Here is a 22,035-nt window from a genome sequence, read left to right as displayed (position 1 = left end):
ATTGTCAAAGGGAAGAGAACCCTCCACAAAATGAGTCACAACTCAGCTTGTAACGGTGCTGTCTGACTCTAGAGGTGCAGTCTGACCCATGCTTACCTAAATATCATCTGGTAGACTCTAAAACAATGAGGGTGAAAGCACATTAAGTCTGAATTAAGTCTACATACACAGGGCAGGAAATGGGGAAAAACATGAAAAATAGATGTCATATATTTATTTATGTGTATATACTTGTTTTGTTTACCTTGTTGCAGTAAATTCTTGGTCTGAACTGTGGGAGGCAAAGATTTATTACCATCCTTACGGCTGAAAGGATAGCTTCCAAGCATCAGAAATAGCCTTAAATGAAAAAATAAAACTTGGTATTAGACAAGTTAAAATTCAAATCTAAACTTTTAGGAGTTGATTCATAAGATCAGCTTGGTGCTTTGTGACCACCTAGAGGGGTGGGATAGGGAGGGTGGGAGGGAGGGAGACGCAAGAGGGAAGAGATACGGGGATATATGTATATGTATAGCTGATTCACTTTGTTATAAAGCAGAAACTAACATACCATTGTAAAGCAATTATACTCCAATAAAGATGTTAAAAAAAAAAAAGAGATGAGAATCAAACAGGATAACAATAAAACTTTAACACACACACATTCTCATGGTCTATACTCACTCTTTTTGTATACTACATGGGATACTGGGAAATTAGTCACTGAAAAATTACAAAGCAGATTTCTTTTGTAGACTGTGTAGTTTGGTTCTCCGGATGACAACTGTTCTAAAGCCCCAGTGGAGGCAAGAGCCTATCAGCTCTGCAGGGGGCTCCCCACAGGAAAGAGAGGGTCAAAACTGGATGAGCTCAAAAGAAAAAAGAGGACTACTTAGCCAGAAGGTTTAGAACGAAAAGGGTCACAGAAAATAATCGTAGTGGTGCTATGCATCATTGTCATTTAACACTTGTTAATGCAATTATGTTTTCTTATTAACACGAAAACAATTAGAAGAATCAAAAATGTCATTATTGAGAAGTAGAAAATCTTAGAGTTGAAAAGCACCTTAAAAGAACATCTAGGAGCTTCCCTGGTGGCGCAGTGGTTAAGAGTCCGCCTGCCAATGCAGTGGACATGGGTTTGAGCCCTGATCCGGGAAGATCCCACATGCCATGGAGCAACTAAGCCCGTGTGCCACAACTACTGAGCCCACGGGCTACAACTACTGAAGCCCACGCACCTAGAGCCCATGCTCCACAACAAGAGAAGCCACTGAGATGAGAAGCCCACACACTGCAAGGAAGAGTAGTCCCACTCACCGCCAACTAGAGAAAGCCTGCACGCAGCAATGAAGACCCAACACAGCCAAAAATAAATAAATAAATAAATTTATATATATTAAAAAAAAGAACATCTAATCCAAATACAGCTGACCCTCAGGACTTCCCTGGTAGCACAGTGGTTAAGAATCTGCCTGCCAATGCAGGGGACATGGGTTCGATCCCTGGTCCAGGAAGATCCCACATGCCACGGAACAACTAAGCCCACATGCCTAGAGCCTGTGCTCTGCAACAAGAGACGCCACTGCAATAAGAAGCCCACGCACTGCAGTGAAGAGTAGACCCTGCTCACCGCAACTAGAGAGAGCCTGCGTGCAGCAATGAAGACCCAATGCAGCCAAAAATAAATAAATTAAAACAAACACATCTGACCCTTGAACAACACAGGGTTTTAGGGCACTGACCCTCCACACAGGTGTTGAAAACCCACGTTTATCTTTACAGTCTGCCCTCTGTATTGTTTCCACATAAGTGAATTCAACCAACCTCAAATTGTGTGGTACTGTCATATGTATTTAGTGAAAAAAAATCCACATGTAAGTGGACCTGCATAGTTCAAACCGGTGCTGTTCAAGGGTCAACTGTAGTCATTTTGATGACCAATAAGCAGGGTAAGGGAAATGGATGAAGGTGGTTAAAAGGTACAAACTTCTAGTTAAGATAAATAAGTTCTGGGGATGTAATGTACAACATGGTGACTACAGTTAACACTGTATTGTATATTTGAAAGCTCCTAAGAGAACAGACCTTAAAAGTTCTCATCACAAGACAAAAAAAAAAAAAAATGTAACTATGTGAGGTGATAGATGTTAACTAAGCTTATTATGGTAATCATTTCACAATATATACATATATTAAATCATTATGTTGTACACCTTAAACTTATACAATGTTATATGTCAGTTATAGCTCAATAAGACTGAAAGAAAAAGACTAATGTCCAACAGCCTTCATTTTTCTCTGTAGAGAAGTAGGGAAGGCACTAGAAACGTCCCTCCCAGTGGTAAGCCTCTCCAACGGATTTGAACTCCTTGAATGAGGCCAGCCAGCCATTCTGTGCTTTTCCATCTAACAGACAAGGCCATGAAAAACTCCCAATAGCAACAGGGCCACCTCTGGGGTCTTGGTATTGTCGTGCTCCGTAAGTGCCACCTGCAGAGGCCAGGCATGTTGGGCATCCTGCAACATTTTAGTGAGTAGTTTCTGCACAGTGAAGATCTGCCATGAGACCTGTGAATGTTTACTATCTCAGCCTAGCTCCTATGTCAGTTTTACATATAAACACAGAATATTTTTTAACATGGTTTTAATACATGCTGAATTTTCTAGGAAGGGAACTTCCATGTAGACCACAGGAAGATCATACTTTGCTTACTTCAGGTCTTTACCAAGAAGCATTCACTTCTGAAAACCACATCACTGTGGTATTCAGAAATGCTAATATATCTAACAGTCCACATTTGTAGAAGTCTGCATTCATGGTGATTCTACATGTTGGTAAAAGCTTTTGATTACTTTTTTTTTTTTTTTTGGCTGTGCCACGCAGCTCACGGGATCTCAGTTCCCCAACCAGGGATCAAACCCATGCCCAGGCAGTGAAAGTGCCAAGACCTAACCACTGGACCACCAGGGACTTCCCTTGATTACTTCTTTATTATTATTTTTTTTTTTTTTTTTTTTTTTTTTTTTTTTTTTAAGGATTTTCTTATTTATTTATTTATTTATTTATTTATTTTTGGCTGTGTTGGGTCTTCGGTTCGTGCGAGGGCTTTCTCCAGTTGCGGCAAGCGGGGGCCACTCTTCATCGCGGTGCGCGGGCCTTTCTCTATCGCGGCCCCTCCCATCGCGGGGCACAGGCTCCAGATGCACAGGCTCAGCAATTGTGGCTCACGGGCCCAGCTGCTCCGTGGCATGTGGGATCTTCCCAGACCAGGGCTCGAACCCGTGTCCCCTGCATTAGCAGGCAGATTCTCAACCACTGCGCCACCAGGGAAGCCCTTTATTATTATTTTTAAAAATTTATTTGGCTGCGTCAGGTCTTAGTTACAGCATGTGGGATCTTCGTCACAGCATGCAGGATCTTTCCTTGTGGCACACGGGCTCTTTGTTGCGGCATGCGGGCTTCTCTCTAGTCGTGGCCCGCAGGCTCGAGCGCGCGGGCTTAGTTGCCCTGCGGCATGTAGGACCTTAGTCCCCTGCATTGGGAGGTAGATTCTTAACCACTGGACCACCAGGGAAGTCCCACTTGATTACTTCTTTATGCCTTCCAGTATGGTCATACCTAAACATTCATACATGAGAATAAATTTTACTATCACACTTCAAAATTTTTACTTTAAATTACTGTTAAGGCATTTGTGTGCACATACATATGTTTGTTTTATAACTATATAGGAAGGTTATATTATCTTTGATTTTAAGTTCAGGACAGTACACTACAAAATATATATTAAAAGAGAGATGAATCTGATGCGGTAGAGAATCCTTGGCCTAAAGTCTCTTAGTCTTTGTTCAGAATGTGTGCTGAAACTCTTTGTGCTTCTCACTTTTTGAGGCATATATGCCATCTCTTTGCCAGAGCCTCCTAGAGTTTGCCCTGGAATCAACATGGACTAGTTGATAGAATTCTTTTTTTGGAAGATTATATTAATATCTCCAGGCTTCTAACACCTTCTTGTTCTCCACAATAATTCAAAAATAAGTGTCTGAGGTATTACATATGTAAATATTCTCAGGGCCCTTGTATGTTCCTCCTTTTGGTCAGGAAACCAGAGCTCATTGAGAGCAGCACTTCCCTCAGTTCTCCCGCCCAACTAGGGCAGTGGCTTCTTGTTAAGTTTTTGTTTTGTTTTAAATGAAAAATTAAGCCATTGAGTTTAATTTAATATAGAAGTATTAAAATGAATATACAGCCCAGACCAAGGAAACAAAACATTTCTCCTAAAAAAGCAAGCCTAAGATTTGCCAAAGGAAAACAGACAATATGATATTGACACAGGTGGTTACATGACAGACTTCCAAGTGCAGAACTAAGCTGGTCCTAGGTAAAGCCGTGAAGTTAGCCAGCTCTGGGGTTTGCAAGGGTTTTCTTTTCACTGTCACAGGCAGTTCTTTTCTCCCTTCTTTGCCCTGATGGGAGGGGGCTTTGGTAAGAAAAAACAAAGAGAAAGAAACTGTGTTACAATACCAAAATACTGAGAGGTGGCTCATATTAGTAAGATAAAGGCAATCATCTCTAGTCTGCAATCATTTCTATCCCCACAGTCCACATCCGAGGCCTTTTCTCTGACTTTCAGAGACAAAAACAAACTCTGGCAGAGGTAACAATGCCAACCCACTGAAGTACTGATTTGATTTCTCAGTGGGAGGCACTGATTTCACTAACATATACATTCTTCCTATCTTCTGTTATCTACTTACACATTTCACTTTGATTTATTCTACATATCATGATATTCATTTATCTGAGAATGTAAATGCCAGGACCAGAAGAAGTTGGGCGGGGGTCTTCTTGGAGCCATGATGAAGAGCTTTCCTGTGAGTATGAAGCCAAATGGAAAAGCCTTCAAAACTTATCTGAGTACCCAACTCAATAGTAAATGGTGATTAACCAAGATGTCAGAGTAGAAGGACGTGCTCTCACTCCCTCTTGCGAGAGCACCAGAATCACAACTGGCTGCTGGACAATCATCGAAAGGAAGACTCTGGACTTCACCAAGGAGGATACCCCACATCCAAGGACAGAGGAGAAGCCACAGTGAGACGGTAGGAGGGGCACAATCAGAGTAAAATCAAATCCCATAACTGCTGGGTGGGTGACTCACAGACTGGCGAACACTTATACCACAGAAGTCCACCCACTGGAGTGAAGGTTCTGAGCCCCACGTCAGGCTTCCCAACCTGGGGGTCCGGCAACAGGAGGAGGAATTCCTAGAGAATCAGACTTTGAAGCCTAGTGGGAATTGATTGCAGGACTTTGACAGGACTGGGGGAAACAGAGACCCCACTCTTGGAGGGCACACACAAAGTAGTGTGCGCATCGGGACCCAGGGGAAGGAGCAGTGACCGTGGGGGAGACTGAACCAGACCTACCTGCTGGTGTTGGGGGGTCTCCTGCAGAGGCAGGGGGTGGCTCTGTTTCACCGTGGGGACAAGGACACTGGCAGCGGAGGTTCTGGGAAGTTCTCCTTGGCATGAGCCCTCCCAGAGTCTGCCATTAACCCCACCAAAGAGCCCAGGTAGGCTCCAGTGTTGGGTTGCCTCAGGCAGAACAACCAACAGGGAGGGAACCCAGCCCCACCCATCAACAGTCAAGTGGATTAAAGTTTTATGGAGCTCTGACCGCCACAGCAACAGTCAGCTCTACCCACCACCAGAGCCTCCCATCAAGCCTCTTAGATAGCCTCAACCACCAGAGGGCAGACAGCAGAAGCAAGAAAAACTACAATCCTGCAGCCTGTGGACTAAAAACCACAGTTACAGAAAGACAGCAAGATGAAAAGGCAGAGGGCTATATACCAGATGAAGGAACAAGAAAAAACCCCAGAAAAACAACTAAATGAAGTGGAGATAGGCAACCTTCCAGAAAAAGAATTCAGAATAATGATAGTGAAGATGATCCAGGACCTCGGAAGAAGAATGGAGGCAAAGATTGAGAAGATGCAAGAAATGATTAACAAAGACCTAGAAGAATTAAAGAACAAACAAACAGAGATGACCAATACAATAACTGAAATGAAAACTACACTAGAAGGAGTCAATAGCAGAATAACTGAGGCAGAAGAACGGATAACTGACCTGGAAGACAGAATGGTGGAATTCACTGCTGTGGAACAGAATAAAGAACAAAGAATGAAAAGAAATGAAGACAGCCTAAGAGACCTCTGGGACAACATTAAACGCAACAACATTCGCATTATAGGGGTCCAAAAGGAGAAGAGAGAGAGAAAGGACCTGAGAAAATATCTGAAGAGATTATAGTCGAAAACTTCCCTAACATGGGAAAGGAAATAGCCACCCAAGTCCAGGAAGCGCAGAGAGTCCCATACAGGATAAACCCAAGGAGAAACACGCCGAGACACATAGTAATCAAAGTGGCAAAAATTAAAGACAAAGAAAAATTATTGAAAGCAGCAAGGGAAAAATGACAAATAACATATAAGGGAACTCCCATAAGGTTAACAGCTGATTTCTCAGCAGAAACTCTACAAGCCAGAAGGGAGCGGCATGATATACTTAAAGTGATGAAAGGGAAGAACCTACAACCAAGATTACTCTACCCGGCAAGGATCTCATTTAGACTTGATGGAGAAATCAAAAGCTTTACAGACAAGCAAAAGCTAAGAGAATTCAGCACCACCAAACCAGCTCTACAACAAATGCTAAAGGAACTTCTCTAAGTGGGAAACACAAGAGAAGAAAAGGACCTACAAAAACAAACCCAAAACAATTAAGAAAATGGTCATAGGAACATACATATCGATAATTACCTTAAAAGTGAATGGATTAAATGCTCCAACCAAAAGACACAGGCTTGCTGAATGGATACAAAAACAAGACCCATATATATGCTGTCTACAAGAGACCCACTTTAGACCTAGGGACACATACAGACTGAAAGTGAGGGGATGGAAAAAGATATTCCATGCAAATGGAAATCAAAAGAAAGCTGGAGCAGCTATACTCATATCAGATAAAATAGACTTTAAAATAAAGAATGTTACAAGAGACAAGGAAGGACACTACATAATGATCAAGGGATCAATCCAAGAAGAAGATATAACAATTATAAATATATATGCACCCAACATAGGAGCACCTCAATACATAAGGCAACTGCTAACAGCTATAAAAGAGGAAATCGACAGTAACACAATAATAGTGGGGGACTTTAACACCTCACTTACACCAATGGACAGATCATACAAACAGAAAATTAATAAGAAAACCCAAGCTTTAAATGACACAATAGACCAGATAGATTTAATTGATATTTATAGGACATTCCATCCAAAAACAGCACATTACACATTCTTCTCAAGTGCGCATGGAACATTCTCCAGGATAGATCACATCTTGGGTCACAAATCAAGCCTCAGTAAATTTAAGAAAATTGAAATCATATCAAGCATCTTTTCTGACCACAACGCTATGAGATTAGAAATGAATTACAGGGAAAAAAATGTAAAAAACACAAACACATGGAGGCTAAACAATATGTTACTAAATAACCAAGAGATCACTGAAGAAATCAAAGAGGAAATCAAAAAATACCTAGAGACAAATGACAATGAAAACACGACGACCCAAAACCTATGGGATGCAGCAAAAGCAGTTCTAAGGGGGAAGTTTATAGCTATACAAGCCTATCTCAAGAAACAAGAAAAATCTCAAGTAAACAATCTAACCTTACACCTAAAGAAACCAGAGAAAGAAGAACAAACAAAACCCAAAGTTAGCAGAAGGAAAGAAATCATAAAGATCAGAGCAGAAATAAATGAAATAGAAACAAAGAAAACAATAGCAAAGATCAATAAAACTAAAAGCTGGTTCTCTGAGAAGATAAACAAAACTGATAAGCCATTAGCCAGACTCATCAAGAAAAAGAGGAAGAGGACTCAAATCAATAAAATCAGAAATGAAAAAGGAGAAGTTACAACAGACACCACAGAAATACAAAGCATCCTAAGAGACTACTACAAGCAACTTTATGCCAATAAAATGGACAACCTGGAAGAAATGGACAAATTCTTAGAAAGGCATAACCTTCCAAGGCTGAACCAGGAAGAAACAGAAAATATGAACAGACCAATCACAAGTAATGAAATTGAAACTGTGATTAAAACTCTCTCAACAAACAAAAGTCCAGGACCAGATGGCTTCACAGGTGAATTCTATCAAACATTTAGAGAAGAGCTAACACCTATCCTTCTCAAACTCTTCCAAAAAATCGCAGAGGAAGGAACACTCCCAAACTCATTCTATGAGGCCACCATCACCCTGATACCAAAACCAGACAAAGACACTACAAAAAAAGAAAATTACAGACCAATATCACTGATGAATATAGATGCAAAAATCCTCAACAAAATACTAGCAAACAGAATCCAACAACACATTAAAAGGATCATACACCACGATCAAGTGGGATTTATCCCAGGGATGCAAGGATTCTTCAATATACGCAAATCAATCAATGTGATATACCATATTAACAAATTGAAGAAGAAAAACCATATGATCATCTCAATAGATGCAGAAAAAGCTTTTGACAAAATTCAACATCCATTTATGATAAAAACTCTCCAGAAAGTGGGCATAGAGGGAACCTACCTCAACATAATAAAGGCCATATATGACAAACCCACAGCAAACATCATTCTCAATGGTGAAAAACTGAAAGCATTTCCTCTAAGATCAGGAACGAGACAAGGATGTCCACTCTCACCACTATTATTCAACATAGTTCTGGAAGTACTAGCCACGGCAATCAGAGAAGAAAAAGAAATAAAAGGAATACAAATTGGAAAAGAAGAAGTAAAACTGTCACTGTTTGCGGATGACATGATACTATACATAGAGAATCCTAAAGCTGCCACCAGAAAACTGCTAGAGCTAATTAATGAATATGGTAAAGTTGCAGGATATAAAATGAATGCACAGAAATCTCTTGCATTCCTATACACTAATGATGAAAAATCTGAAAGAGAAATTATGGAAACACTCATATTTACCATTGCAACAAAAAGAATAAAATACCTAGGAATAAACCTACCTAGGGAGACAAAAGACCTGTATGCAGAAAACTATAAGACACTGATGAAAGAAATTAAAGATGATACCAACAGATGAAGAGATATACCATGTTCTTGGATTGGAAGAATCAATATTGTGAAAATGACTATACTACCCAAAGCAATCTACAGATTCAATGCAATCCCTATCAAATTACCAATGGCATTTTTTACGGAGCTAGAACAAATCATCTTAAAATTTGTATGGAGACACAAAAGACCCCAAATAGCCAAAGCAGTCTTGAGGGAAAAAAACGGAGCTGAAGGAATCAGACTCCCTGACTTCAGACTATACTACAAAGCTACAGTAATCAAGACAATATGGTACTGGCACAAAAACAGAAACATAGATCAATGGAACAAGATAGAAAGCCCAGAGATTAACCCACGCACCTATGGTCAACTAATCTATGACAAAGGAGGCAAAGATATACAATGAGAAAAGACAGTCTCTTCAATAAGTAGTGCTGAGAAAACTGGACAGCTACATGTAAAAGAATGAAATTAGAACACTCCCTAACACCGTACACAAAAATAAACTCAAAATGGATTAGAGACCTAAATATAAGACTGGACACTATAAAACTCTTAGAGGAAAACATAGGAAGAACACTCTTTGACATAAATCACAGCAAGATCTTTTTTGATCCACCTCCTAGAGTAATGGAAATAAAAACAAAAATAAACAAATGGGACCTAATGAAACTTCAAAGCTTTTGCACAGCAAAGGAAACCATAAACAAGACGAAAAGACAACCCTCAGAATGGGAGAAAATATTTGCAAACGAATCAACGGACAAAGGATTAATCTCCAAAATATATAAACAGCTCATTCAGCTCAATATTAAAGAAACAAACACCCCAATCCAAAAATGGGCAGAAGACCTAAATAGACATTTCTCCAAAGAAGACATACAGACGGCCACGAAGCACATGAAAAGATGCTCAACATCACTAATTATTAGAGAAATGCAAATCAAAACTACAATGAGGTATCACCTCACTCCTGTTAGAATGGGCATCATCAGAAAATCTACAAACAACAAATGCTGGAGAGGGTGTGGAGAAAAGAGAACCCTCTTGCACTGTTGGTGGGAATGGAAATTGATACAGCCACTATGGAGAACAATATGGAGGTTCCTTAAAAAACTAAAAATAGAATTACCATATGACCCAGCAATCCCACTACTGGGCAGTTTCCCAGAGAAAACCATAATTCAAAAAGACACATGCACCCGAATGTTCATTGCAGCACTATTTACAATAGCCAGGTCATGGAAGCAACCTAAATGCCCATCAACAGACGAATGGATAAAGAAGTTGTGGTACATATATACAATGGAATATTACTCAGCCATAAAAAGGAACGAAAATGAGTCATTTGTTGAGACGTGGATGGATCTAGAGACTGACATACAGAGTGAAGTAAGTCAGAAAGAGAAAAACAAATATCGTATATTAACACATGTATGTGGAACCTAGAAAAATGGTACAGATGAGCCGGTTTGCAGGGCAGAAGTTGAGACACAGATGTAGAGAACAGACATATGGACACCAAGGGGGGAAAACTGCGGTGGGCTGGGGATGGTGGTGTGCTGAATTGGGCGATTGGGATTGACATGTATACACTGATGTGTATAAAATTGATGCCTAATAAGAACCTGCAGTATAAAAAAAACAAACAAAACAACTAATACTAAACTTTCACTGGGTTATTTGTATGGAAATATGTTAATATAAATGTTTCAGACATTACATGAAATTTCTAAAAATCTTATATGTTCTGGTATAATGTTATAAGTCATAATCCTAGTTATTACTTTAAAATGTATATCTCAGAAATAACTAATTTTCTTGTCAACTGCATTATTATGAACTTTCATCAAATCTCTAACTGTGGTCATTTTTAAGTCTTTTGTGATTTACAGACAGTTCTGGGTGTACTCTGATGCTTTTGCAAATATGTTCCCATAAAAGGGTTTCATCTTCAAGAAATTCATGGAAAAGACTCTGACAAGTACAGGTTTCTGGTAACTGACTGTACTGCTGAACTGAATGAATAAGCATTTTCAGAACTCTAATGAAAAACTGATGAACTCATAAAAGTGCTAACAAAAGATCAAGATGAAAAAATTAATTACATGGGACTGAGTGAAAAACAAAACAAACAAAAAAACAATAGTAAATGGTAGCATGAGATGCAGTTGCCCAGATGTGACCACATTCCTTGCCCCACTGCAGATACTCTTTACCAAATAGTTCACTGGTTCTGTGTGGCTATTAGCAAGGAATTTTATACGAAACAGCTCTATAAAGTTGGGTGCTGTTTTATTAGGTTGTCAAAATGATCGTTCTCTATTCTGCATGGCATCCTCTCTTTGAGACCCATGAGAAAATTCTCTCTTTGGTCTCAGTACTAGGAACAGTTGCTTCTTCCAATCAACTCAATATTTTAAGTACGAATATGAATCATATAATTGATCATGATCTTTTCTTTACTTTGGCTACTAGAAAACTCAGAATGAAATCTGTGTCCCATACCTCAAATTTCTCCCTGCCTGAATTCTTCACTTATTTTTAATGTATGTTGTGAAAGCTACCTTAAAATCATTTTGGAACAGGATGGGGTATAAATAAATAACAAACCATCCTCTTATAGGTGGACATTTTGGTTGTTTGCAACTTTTTACTATTATTATGTAATACTAAGATAAAAATATTAAGCAGATTTTGTCTTTTTTTTTGTCTTAGTATAACTTTTTAAAATAAATTTATTTATTTATTTATTTATTTATTTATTGGCTGCATTGGGTCTTCGTTGCTGGGCATGGGTTTTCTCTAGTTGCGGCGAGCGGGGGCTACTCTTTGTTGCAGTGCGCAGGTTTCTCGTTGTGGTGGCTTCTCTTGTTGTGGAGCATGGGCTCTAGGTGCACGGGCTTCAATAGTTGTGGCATGCGGGCTCCGTAGTTGTGGCTCGTGGGCTCTAGAGCGCAGGCTTAGTAGTTGTGGCGCACGGGCTTAGCTGCTCTGTGGCATGTGGGATTTTCCTAGACCAGGGCTCGAACCCGTGTCTACTGCATTGGCAGGCGGATTCTTAACCACTGCGCCATCAGGCAAGCCCTTGATTTTTTTTTAAGGGTCCTACATGTTTCTTGATAAGGTTGCTATTTATGAATAGGATCCTTTTATACTGTTAATTTTTCTAACCACTTATTGCTATATTAGGAAAGCTTTTCACTTTTGTATCCTTATTATGTGTTATCTTTTTATTTATTTATTTATTTATTTATTTGGCCACACCACACAGCAAGAGGGATCTTAGTTCCCCAACCAGGGATCGAACCTGGGCCCCCTGCAGTGGAAGTGAGGAGTCTTAACCATTGGACCACCAGGGAAGTCCCTCAGTTATCCTACTGAGCTCACTGATTTTAACAAATTTTTAGGGATTCGGGGGGCAGGCGGTTCTACAATCTCAATAATAATGAGAGCCTCTTTCTTAAAATGGTAACTCTTAATTTCTGTCTCTCATCTCACTATATTAGCTAGAACTGCCAGAACTATATAAAATATTAGAGTTGCCATGCTTGTTTTGTTCCCATTAGAAAATGCCTCTAGTGTTTCATCTTTGAACATAATGCTGATTGGTAGACTGAAATATTCTATGTTAATAAAGCACTCTGATTTTCATAGGTTTTTGAAAATCAGGGATATGCTTTGAATTCAGATTGTCTCTATGTATTGAGTTTTATTATTTTTCTTATTTGACAGATTAATGAGATATAACACATTTTCCAATTTTTTAAAATTAATTAATTAATTTATTTATTTTCAGCTGCATTGGGTATTCGTTGCTGCGCGCAGGCTTTCTCTAGTTGTGGTGAGCAGGGGCTACTCTTCGTTGCCGTGCGCGGGCTTCTCATTGCAGTGGCTTCTCTTGTTTTGGAGCTCGGGCTCTAGGCATGTGGGCTTCAGTAGTTGTGGCACGGGGGCTCAGTAGTTGTGGCTCGTGGGCTCTAGAGTGCAGGCTCAGTAGTTGTGGTGCATGGGCTTAGTTGCTCCGCGGCATGTGGGATCTTCCCAGACCAGGGATCGAATCTGTGTCCCTTGCATTGGCAGGCAGATTCTTAACCACTGCGCCACCAGGGAAGTCCTAAAATTTCCAATTTTAAGCCACCTTTTTATTCCTAAGATAGGCTCTAGTTGGTTGTGGAAGATTGTTCTTTAAATGTTTTTCAAACTCTACTGAATTTGATTGGTCATATTTAATTTTAGATGAGATAACACTGCACATTCATGTAACATTTACAAGCCCTATGCTAGAAACTGGAGTGGAGATAAAAATGAAATGGTCAGGTGGTAAAACTATTCTGTATGATACTGTAATACATGGCATTATACATTTGTGAAAATCCACAGAACTGTACAACACAAAGAATAAACCTTAATGTAAACTATGGACGTCAGATAAAAATAATATATCAATATTGGCTTACCAATTATAAGATATACCATATTAATGCAAGATGTTAATAATAGGGAAACTGTATGCAAGGGAGAGGACGTATATGGGTACTCTGTATCATTTGATCAATTTTTCTGTAAGCCTAAAACTACTCTTAAATAGTCTAATAACAATAATAATAAAATAATAATAATAATAATAAAGAATGATTGGGGAAAAAGTGACTGAAAACAAATTAGGACTGGAGAGCAAACTAAAACAAGTGACTGTGCCATTACAGGATTAGAGTAGCAGACCCTTTAAAGAAAATCTTACAAATCATGGTATCTGTTTCTTTAGGAAATAGTGATGCCCAAACATTGTAGGATTCTATATGACTCTGGTTGCCACTGAGGTCTGTGTATGATCCTTTCCTCTCTCTGGTTCCAACACTCCTGATCTTTTAAGGCAAGTATTTCCTGCCTTAATGCTTAACACAGAAAAAAAAGAATGGCTCACCATATGAAAATGCAGTCTCATTCAGGAAGACGGCCTCCTCAGCACTGCCTAGGAAATAGCCAAGCTACCTGAATTCACTGCAAACACTCTCCAGTGAATACTCACAAATTATAGGCTCCTTATCCAAATTTGGCATATAAGTACAAGAGAGACCGTGTCTGAGTATAAGCTGGGGACCACAGATCATGGCTAAAGTGTCCTGCAGTTCAAAGAAGCAGCTTGGAGCCAGACAATATGGCATTATAAGATAGCAAGATAATAAATATTTATAAGCAGATATCAATTTTCATTACAAAGACTTTTTCATTACAAAATATTTTAGATAAAAACGTAAAGAATATAACATAGTAGACACTCTTCTACCCACCACCTAGATTTAGCAAATGCTAACATTTTGCCACGTTCATGTCTCATTAATGTACCTTAATGATAATTTACCATGTATTATCTTGCAACATGCTTTTCTATTAACCATTATTTTAAGTTTTTTCATGTTGAAATGTGTATATCTAGTTTGTTCATTTTAACTTCTTCATAGTATTCCACTGTATGACTAAAACACAGTTTATTTCTCCATTGACCTAATACTTATATTTTTAATTTTTTTACTATGAAAAAAAGCTGCAGTAAATATTCTCTATAAGTCTTTTTTTGGGAGTAAAAGTTAAATAACATGGTCCTGTCCTCAAGTCTTGAAGCATTACAAACTTCCTTCCAACAGTGATTATGGAATACAAAGGTTTGTAACAGAGCTTTTCACAGATGACATTAAGAGTAGGGAAGGATGGTCTAATCAATGTTTTTCAATTTGTTGTTTTAAAATCAAGTTATAGGTTGAAGAAAAGAAATATGAACTAAAAAAGTACAAAATACCAAAGTGCACATAGTGCATTATTTCATGAGACTTTTGTTTCAGTTTTATACAAATACATATAACAAATATATACTAGGTTCAATATAAAATGTACTGTGGCTTTTGATGAAAAAGACTGAAAACACTGGCCAAAGGTATACCCAGAAGTCAGGGAAGAATTCACAGGAGTAACGTTTGAACTAGAGACAACTAAGACACATGTCTGACCTCATGGGCAACTCTGAAGAAGGACAGATACTACATACTAGTGGTAAATAGTACAATATGTGCTTGACTATAGGAGCCAAGAGACAAGAACAGGAACAAAATGGGAAGGGCACTAGAGAGAAGGACCAGTAAGAGTCAAGGCACAGAAACAGGACAACGTGAGGCCAATCCAGGAAATGCTGAATATGCCACTTAGCTGGAGGAAGCAGGGCTGGAAAGGCAGATGGTAGTGATGGGAAGGGCCCTGAATGACATGCCAAGGGGCTTTAGACTACTTTACCTGGTGCGCTGAGGCAGTATGTTTCCAAACTGCAGATCAAGAATCAAGAACTCAAATTACTGAGCCGTAACCAGCATTTTAAAAAATTAAGGAGAAAAGAAAGAAAAGGTCAGAATGCATCATACATGAGGGTGATCAGTATTTTGTGAAACTTTAGTTTCAGATATATGTACATATGAAACACTCTGTTCTGGGTTTTGATGAAAAACGTATTTCTTACTAAGCGCTGTAGTAAAAGAATTTGAAAGCTACTGGTCAGAGGAAAGTCATAGAAGGCTTATAACTAGGGAGAGAAATGACACTAATAAAAAGTCTGCCATTAACCTCCGAGATGACAACAGCAATTCTGCACCACTTAAAGGCAATTCACCCTTCAAGTGGTTTTCCTTTCCTCTGGCTGATGTGTTCACACTATCTTTTTTGTACTATATGAGGGGCTATCTTTGCAAATGGCTTTCTGAAGATATCAAAGAAGAATATCAAAGTACAAACTACTTAGAAATAAACTAGCAGTCTGTTTTTCCCTTGACATTTTCTTTATTTTTTTTTTTAAAGGAAGGGATTTTTTAAGAGGACGAAGGAGAAAAATGAACTATGTATAACATATTACTGAGTATCTCAAGGATTTCAAAGTTATCTTCTAAGAAATCTTTTATTTTTAAAAATTTTAATTAAACCTCTAATTTTTAGGTCATTGTAGATTCATGTGCATGGTAAGAAACAATACAAAGAGATCTCACATAACTTTAACCAGTTTCCCTCAATGATAACATTTTGCATAGTTATAGTGCAACATTACTACCAGGAAGTTGACAATGATACGATCCACTGATCCTACTCAGATTTCACCAGTTTTACATGTACTCATTTGTGTGTGCCTGTTTATTAAGTTCTGTGCAATTTTATTCTATGCACAGATTTATGTAATCACTTTGTGTGTACCAAAGTCAAGATACAGAACAGTTCCATCACAAGGATCCCTTGTACTGTCCTTTTATAAATCCAAATACTCTATTACCACAGAAGTCTTAAAGTTCCTCACCCAGATCTAAGCTCCTCAACTGAAGACTCCAGTTTAATTCCACTACCCACACTATAAGAAACAAACTTGAGGGACTTCCCTGGTGGTGCAGTGGTTAAGAATCCACCTGCTAATGCAGGGGACATGGGTTCAAGCCCTAGTCCAGGAAAATCCCAGATACTGTGGAGCAACTAAGCCCATGCGCCACAACTACTGAGCCTGCGCTCTAGAGCCCGTATGCCACAACTACTGCCTGCGCGCCTAGAGCCCGTGCTCCACAACAAGAGAAGCAACCGCAATGAGAAGCCTGCGCACTGCAACGAAGAGTAGCCCCCGCTCGCCAAAACTAGAGAAAGCCTGGGCACACCCATAAATAAATAAATAAATAAATTTTAAAAAGAAAAAGAAGAATGAGGCTCTAGATACATGCTCAGAGTATTTCTTGCAGCTGACAGCCCCTACAGGACTGGATGTCCACATGCAGACAGACCTTTCTCCTCTGCCTCCCTGTACTCAGGCTGAGGAAGGGAAAATGCAAGGGAAGGACTGAGAAGGGACCCAGAGGTAGGGTGACCAACAATATGGTATACCCAGGACTGAGGGGTTTTTTCAGAACGTGAAACTTTCAGTGCTAAAACCAGGAAAGTCCCAAGCAAACTGGGACATCCTATCTGGAAGGTTTCTGTCTGTGCTTCTTTGGAGCTTAAAGCAGCCAAGCAAACCTTTTTGTTGCTGAAGACTCAGAACCTAGAGGTGGGGAAGTGTGGAGGGATAACTTAGAAGAGAATAAGGTGACCATAACACTTTCTGGACACCTGTGCATCCATCTTCCTTTGGCTTACAAAGAAGTTGCCATAGCTGAGTTATACAAGCTGATTTTTGAGTCTCATGAAAATGTAATGGAAAGTAATTCTGGCAAATACACATATTTTATTTTATTTTTTTTAATTTTTTTTTTAAATTTTTTTTTTTTTTTAATGCTATTCTTGTCTGCTTACATTCTTTTTATTTATGTATGTATGTATGTATGTATGGCTGTGTTGGGTCTTCGTTTCTGTGCGAGGGCTTTCCCTAGTTGTGGCAAGCGGGGGCCACTCTTCATCGCGGTGCGCGGGCCTCTCACCACCGCGGTCTCTCGTTGCCGAGCACAGGCTCCAGATGCGCAGGCCCAGCAATCGTGGCTCACGGGCCGAGTTGCTCCGCGGCATGTGGGATCCTCCCAGACCAGGGCCCGAACCCGCGTCCCCTGCATTGGCAGGCAGACTCTCAACCACTGCGCCACCAGGGAAGCCCAATACACATATTTTAAAGACTAGGCTCAAACAGGTTACAGAATAAAAAAAAAAAGATTACCTGTCAAATAAGAGAAAAGCATTTAGCATCAAAGAGTGGGTAGAATACCAAGGCACTGAGCAATTTCATAAATTGGGCACTTCAGCTTTTAAAGAAGTACAATACTTCTTATAATTTCTAAATTGAGTTACTGGTCCATCCAAGTAAAAAATCTGACTTGTGTGCATTTTTTTATAGCTGGTTAAAATGAAAGACAGCTGTCCCAGTCTATCCCACATAGTCACCCACCGATGAGAGGGAAGCAAGAAGACCAGAACACAGGTGTAGGCCAAAAAGAAGCTTGCAATGTTATACACCTGGAGCCAATTCACCCTTCAAGAGCTTACTATGTGCAAGACACTCTGCTAGGCACAAGTGGACACAGTTTTTACTCTTAAGAAACTCACAGGATCAAAACAAGGCACAGATGGGGAAGGGTTCTAATACCATTTACTCGGTACCTTAATAGTAGTGTCAGAAAAATTATATGGGAACCCAGGTAAGGCAACCAAGCTCCTCACATACAAACCTGACCCTAACTCTGTCCTTCTCCTCCAGGGCCTTACTCCATCTGTTCTTGTCTCTCTCTTGAATCTTCAACTTATCTCTGACTATTGGACCCTTTCCTCAACATGTAAACAACATTCAAGTCTCTTCTGCCCCCATCGGCCACCTCAAAAGAACCCAGCCTTGTCTTTCCTAGTGTTGTCAATTTAGCAAATAAAAATTTTAAATGCCCACTTAAATCTGAAATTTGGATAAACAATGGATTTTTTTGGTTGGTTGTTTAGTGTAAGAATGTTCCATGTACTACTTGGGACATACACTAAAAAATTATTTATTGCACATTCAGCAAACTACAAATAGAAAGGAACTTCCTCAACACAATAAAGGACATTTATGAAAAATCCACAGCTAATATCATACTCAGTGGTGAAAGACTAAAAGCATTCCCCCTAAGATCTGGAACAAGACGAGGATGCCTGCTTTTACCACTACGATTCAACTTTGTCTAGAAGTTCTAGCCAGAGCAATTAGGGAAGAAAATGAAATTAAAAAGTATCCAAAGTGGAAAGGAAGAAGTAAAACTATCTCTATACACAGATGACATGATCCCATATATAGAAAATCCTAAAGAATATACACATATACATACACAAAACTTAGAAGAGCTAATAAAAGAACTGAGCAAAGGTGCAGGGTAAATCAGTTGTATTTCTATACACTAGCAATGAGCAATTCATAAAGGAAATTAAGAAAATTCCATCTATAATAGCATCAAAAAGAATAAAATACTTAGGAATAAATTTAACTGAGAAGGTGCAAAACTTATACACTGAAAACTACAAAATGTTGTTGAAAGAAACTAAAGACTGGCCTTCCCTGGTGGCGCAGTGGTTAAGAATCTGCCTGCCAATGCAGGGGACACGGGTTCAAGCCCTGGTCCGGGAAGATCCCACATGCTGTGGAGCAACTAAGCCCATGCGTCACAACTACTGAGCCTGCACTCTAGAGCCCGCATGCCACAGCTACTGAAGCCCGCACGCCTAGAGCCCATGCTCTGCAACGAGAGAAGCCACCGCAATGAGAAGCCTGCGCACCGCAACGAAGAGTAGCACCCCACTCGCCACAACTAGAGGGAAAGCCCGTGCACAGCAACGAAGAAGACCCAACACAACCTAAATAAATAAATAAATAAATTTATTTTAAGAAAAAAAAAAAGTAAAGAAATTAAAGAGCTAAGTAAATGGAAAGACATCCTGTGTTCATGGGTTGGAATACTTGATATTAAGATTGAAAAGATACTAAACATCATCAGTCACTAGGGAAATGCAAATCAAAACCACAATGAGATATCACTTCACATCCACTAGGATGGCTATTTTTTTTAAATAGCAAAGATGTGGAGAAATTGGAACCCTAGTATATTCTGGTAGGAATGTAAAATGGTACAGCCACTGCGGAAGTATGGTGGTTCCTCAATAAGTTAAACATAGAATTAATACATGACCCAGCAATTTCACTCCTAGGTATATACCCAAAAGTACTGAAAACAGGTGTTCAAACAAAAATTTGTATATGAGTGTCCACAGCAGCACTATTCATAACAGCTAAAATGTGAAAACAACCCAATGTCCATCAACTGATGAGTGGATAAATAAGATATTGTATATATATGAAATGGAGTATTTTTTGGCCATAAAAAGGAATGAAGTACTAGTACATGCTATAACATGCATGAACCTTGAAAATATTATGCTAAGTAGAAGAAGTCAGACACAGAAAGCTGCATATTGTACAATTCCATTTATATGAAATATCCATATATGCAAATCCATAGAGACAAAGCAGATTAGTGGCTGCCAGGGTCTGAGGAAGGGGGAAATGTAGGGTGACTGCTTAATGGGTATGGAGTTTCCTTTGGGGGTGAAGAAACTGTTCTGCAAGTAGATAGTGATGACTGGCTACGCAACACTATCAATGTACTAAATATCACTGAATTGTACACTTTGTTTAAAATGGCCAATTTTACATGTATTTTACAAAACATTATTCACTACTTATCTGAAATTCAAATTTAACTGGGCATACTATATTTTATCTGGCAATCCTAGTCCCATTCTAAATCCTGCTCAAGTTTCCCCATCCCTTCAAAGGTTCCCAAGGAATTGCCTCAATATTTGCAATCCATTCCTTAACTCCACTCATTCAACAGGTGCGCAGTCTGGCTTTTGCCCTGACAATTCAATTCAAATTGCTATTGTTAAGGTCATCAGTGATATCCAAGTTGCTAAACTGACTGAAGATTTTTCAGTTCTTGCCTTAATTGCTCTCTCCCTAGCAACTGACTATACAAACCCTTTCCTTTTTGAAATACTCTTTACCCTTGGCTTCTGTGCAGTGAAAGGTTAACTCAGCAGGTTTGGGGTATTCAAGTCTTGCACATTCCAAAGAAACTTCACCAAGTCCTGGGATATAATCTCTAAGCCTTTGGAACACTGTGCCTGATAAGACTGTCATATATACATCTAGGACCTTGGGCCACACCAGATAGTTTACACTAACAAAGTAATTTATGGTGGGAGCCTTGGGTCATGCTGTATAAGCTGGACCTCTGGAGGGGCTGGGGACTGAGTAACTAAGGTCAGCCATGTGGGCACTCACTCCATGTCTACATGACTGACCCCAAATAACAACCCTGCACACCAAGACTCAGGTGAGCTTCCCTGACTGGCAGTATCTGTACATATTGGCAAACATCATTGTTGGGATGAACTAAGAGCAGACTGTATGTCTCCACTGGACAAGGACAACTGAAAGCTTGTGACTGGCCTTTCCTAGACTCTACACTGTGTGCCTTTTTCTTTTGCTGACTTTAATCTGTATCCTTTCACTATAATAAACCACAGCTATAAGTTTTTCTCAGTTCTGTGAATCATTCTAGTGAAAGTGGTCTTGGGGAGCCCAGACTTACTTCTATGCCCCTATTTTTTCCTAAGTCTGATTATCTAACTGTCCTTTTCCTGTCTTTATCACTGGATCCCTTTGCTTTGCCCTCCCTATAAATTCTGGTATTCTACTCTTGGTCATCTTTTCCCCTCCCTACCTGCAATAACCTACTTTCCACCTGTCCTAGGCAATTTCACTCATGGTTCTGCCATCTGACCTCATGCCCATTTGAGACCCCAGCCTGGACCCTTCTGCCTAGAGGCCCATCTCAGCATGACCCAGGCAGACTCAGCATTAACTCTGTACCCAAACACATTTCCTGCTTTAGTCTCAATTTTAGTTGCTGACTCCCTATCAATCTAGGCACTAAAATCATCATTCCCCAAACTGATCAATTAGCAAGTATTGATCTTTTTCCCCTTCCAAACATCTTTGAAATTTAAACTTTCCATTCCCATAATTTTGGCCTTCATTGTCTCTCACATGAGCTCTTGCACATATTTGTGAAATATTCTCCCTGATTGATCTCGCACACCCCCACCACTCAGTCTAGTTCTATCCTGCTTTTTACCTAACGTTTCTAAAACATGAATCTCTCAATTACTCCCTGACTTAGACCCTTTAGAGGCACTCTAGCCCCTGTAAACCGAGGCTCTTTAACAAGGCCATAAGGCTTGTGACCCAGATATTCTCTCTCTCTAGCCCCACCCTCTGCCTTCCTTCTACCCCCAACTCTCCAGCAATGCCCAACCACTCTAAATTCCCCGACCACACTCACTAAACATTATTATGTCC

The 22,035-nt window shown here is 39.5% G+C and overlaps 1 protein-coding gene across 5 annotated transcripts in view; it reads right to left on the bottom strand.

Annotated features, from left to right (window-relative positions):
* Positions 1-22,035, bottom strand: part of UBOX5 (U-box domain containing 5) — a 42,280-nt gene that overhangs the window by 8,524 nt on the left and 11,721 nt on the right. For 3 of the 5 annotated variants that reach the window (XM_007195834.3, XM_028162250.2, XM_007195837.3), the window contains exon 2: positions 245-339. In XM_007195834.3, coding sequence (XP_007195896.2) covers positions 245-298 — 54 coding nt within the window. In that variant the 5' untranslated portion in view covers positions 299-339. Of the gene's footprint in view, positions 1-244; positions 340-4,329; positions 4,467-22,035 lie in introns of all 5 variants that reach the window. The other 2 variants (XM_007195833.3, XM_057528748.1) reach the window with 2 other exon arrangements.

This window comes from Balaenoptera acutorostrata, chromosome 15 (genome assembly GCF_949987535.1).
Source record: "Balaenoptera acutorostrata chromosome 15, mBalAcu1.1, whole genome shotgun sequence".
NCBI lineage: Eukaryota > Metazoa > Chordata > Mammalia > Artiodactyla > Balaenopteridae > Balaenoptera > Balaenoptera acutorostrata.
The sequence above is the reverse complement of the archived record's forward strand: the minus strand, read 5'-3'. Positions and strand labels throughout refer to the sequence as shown.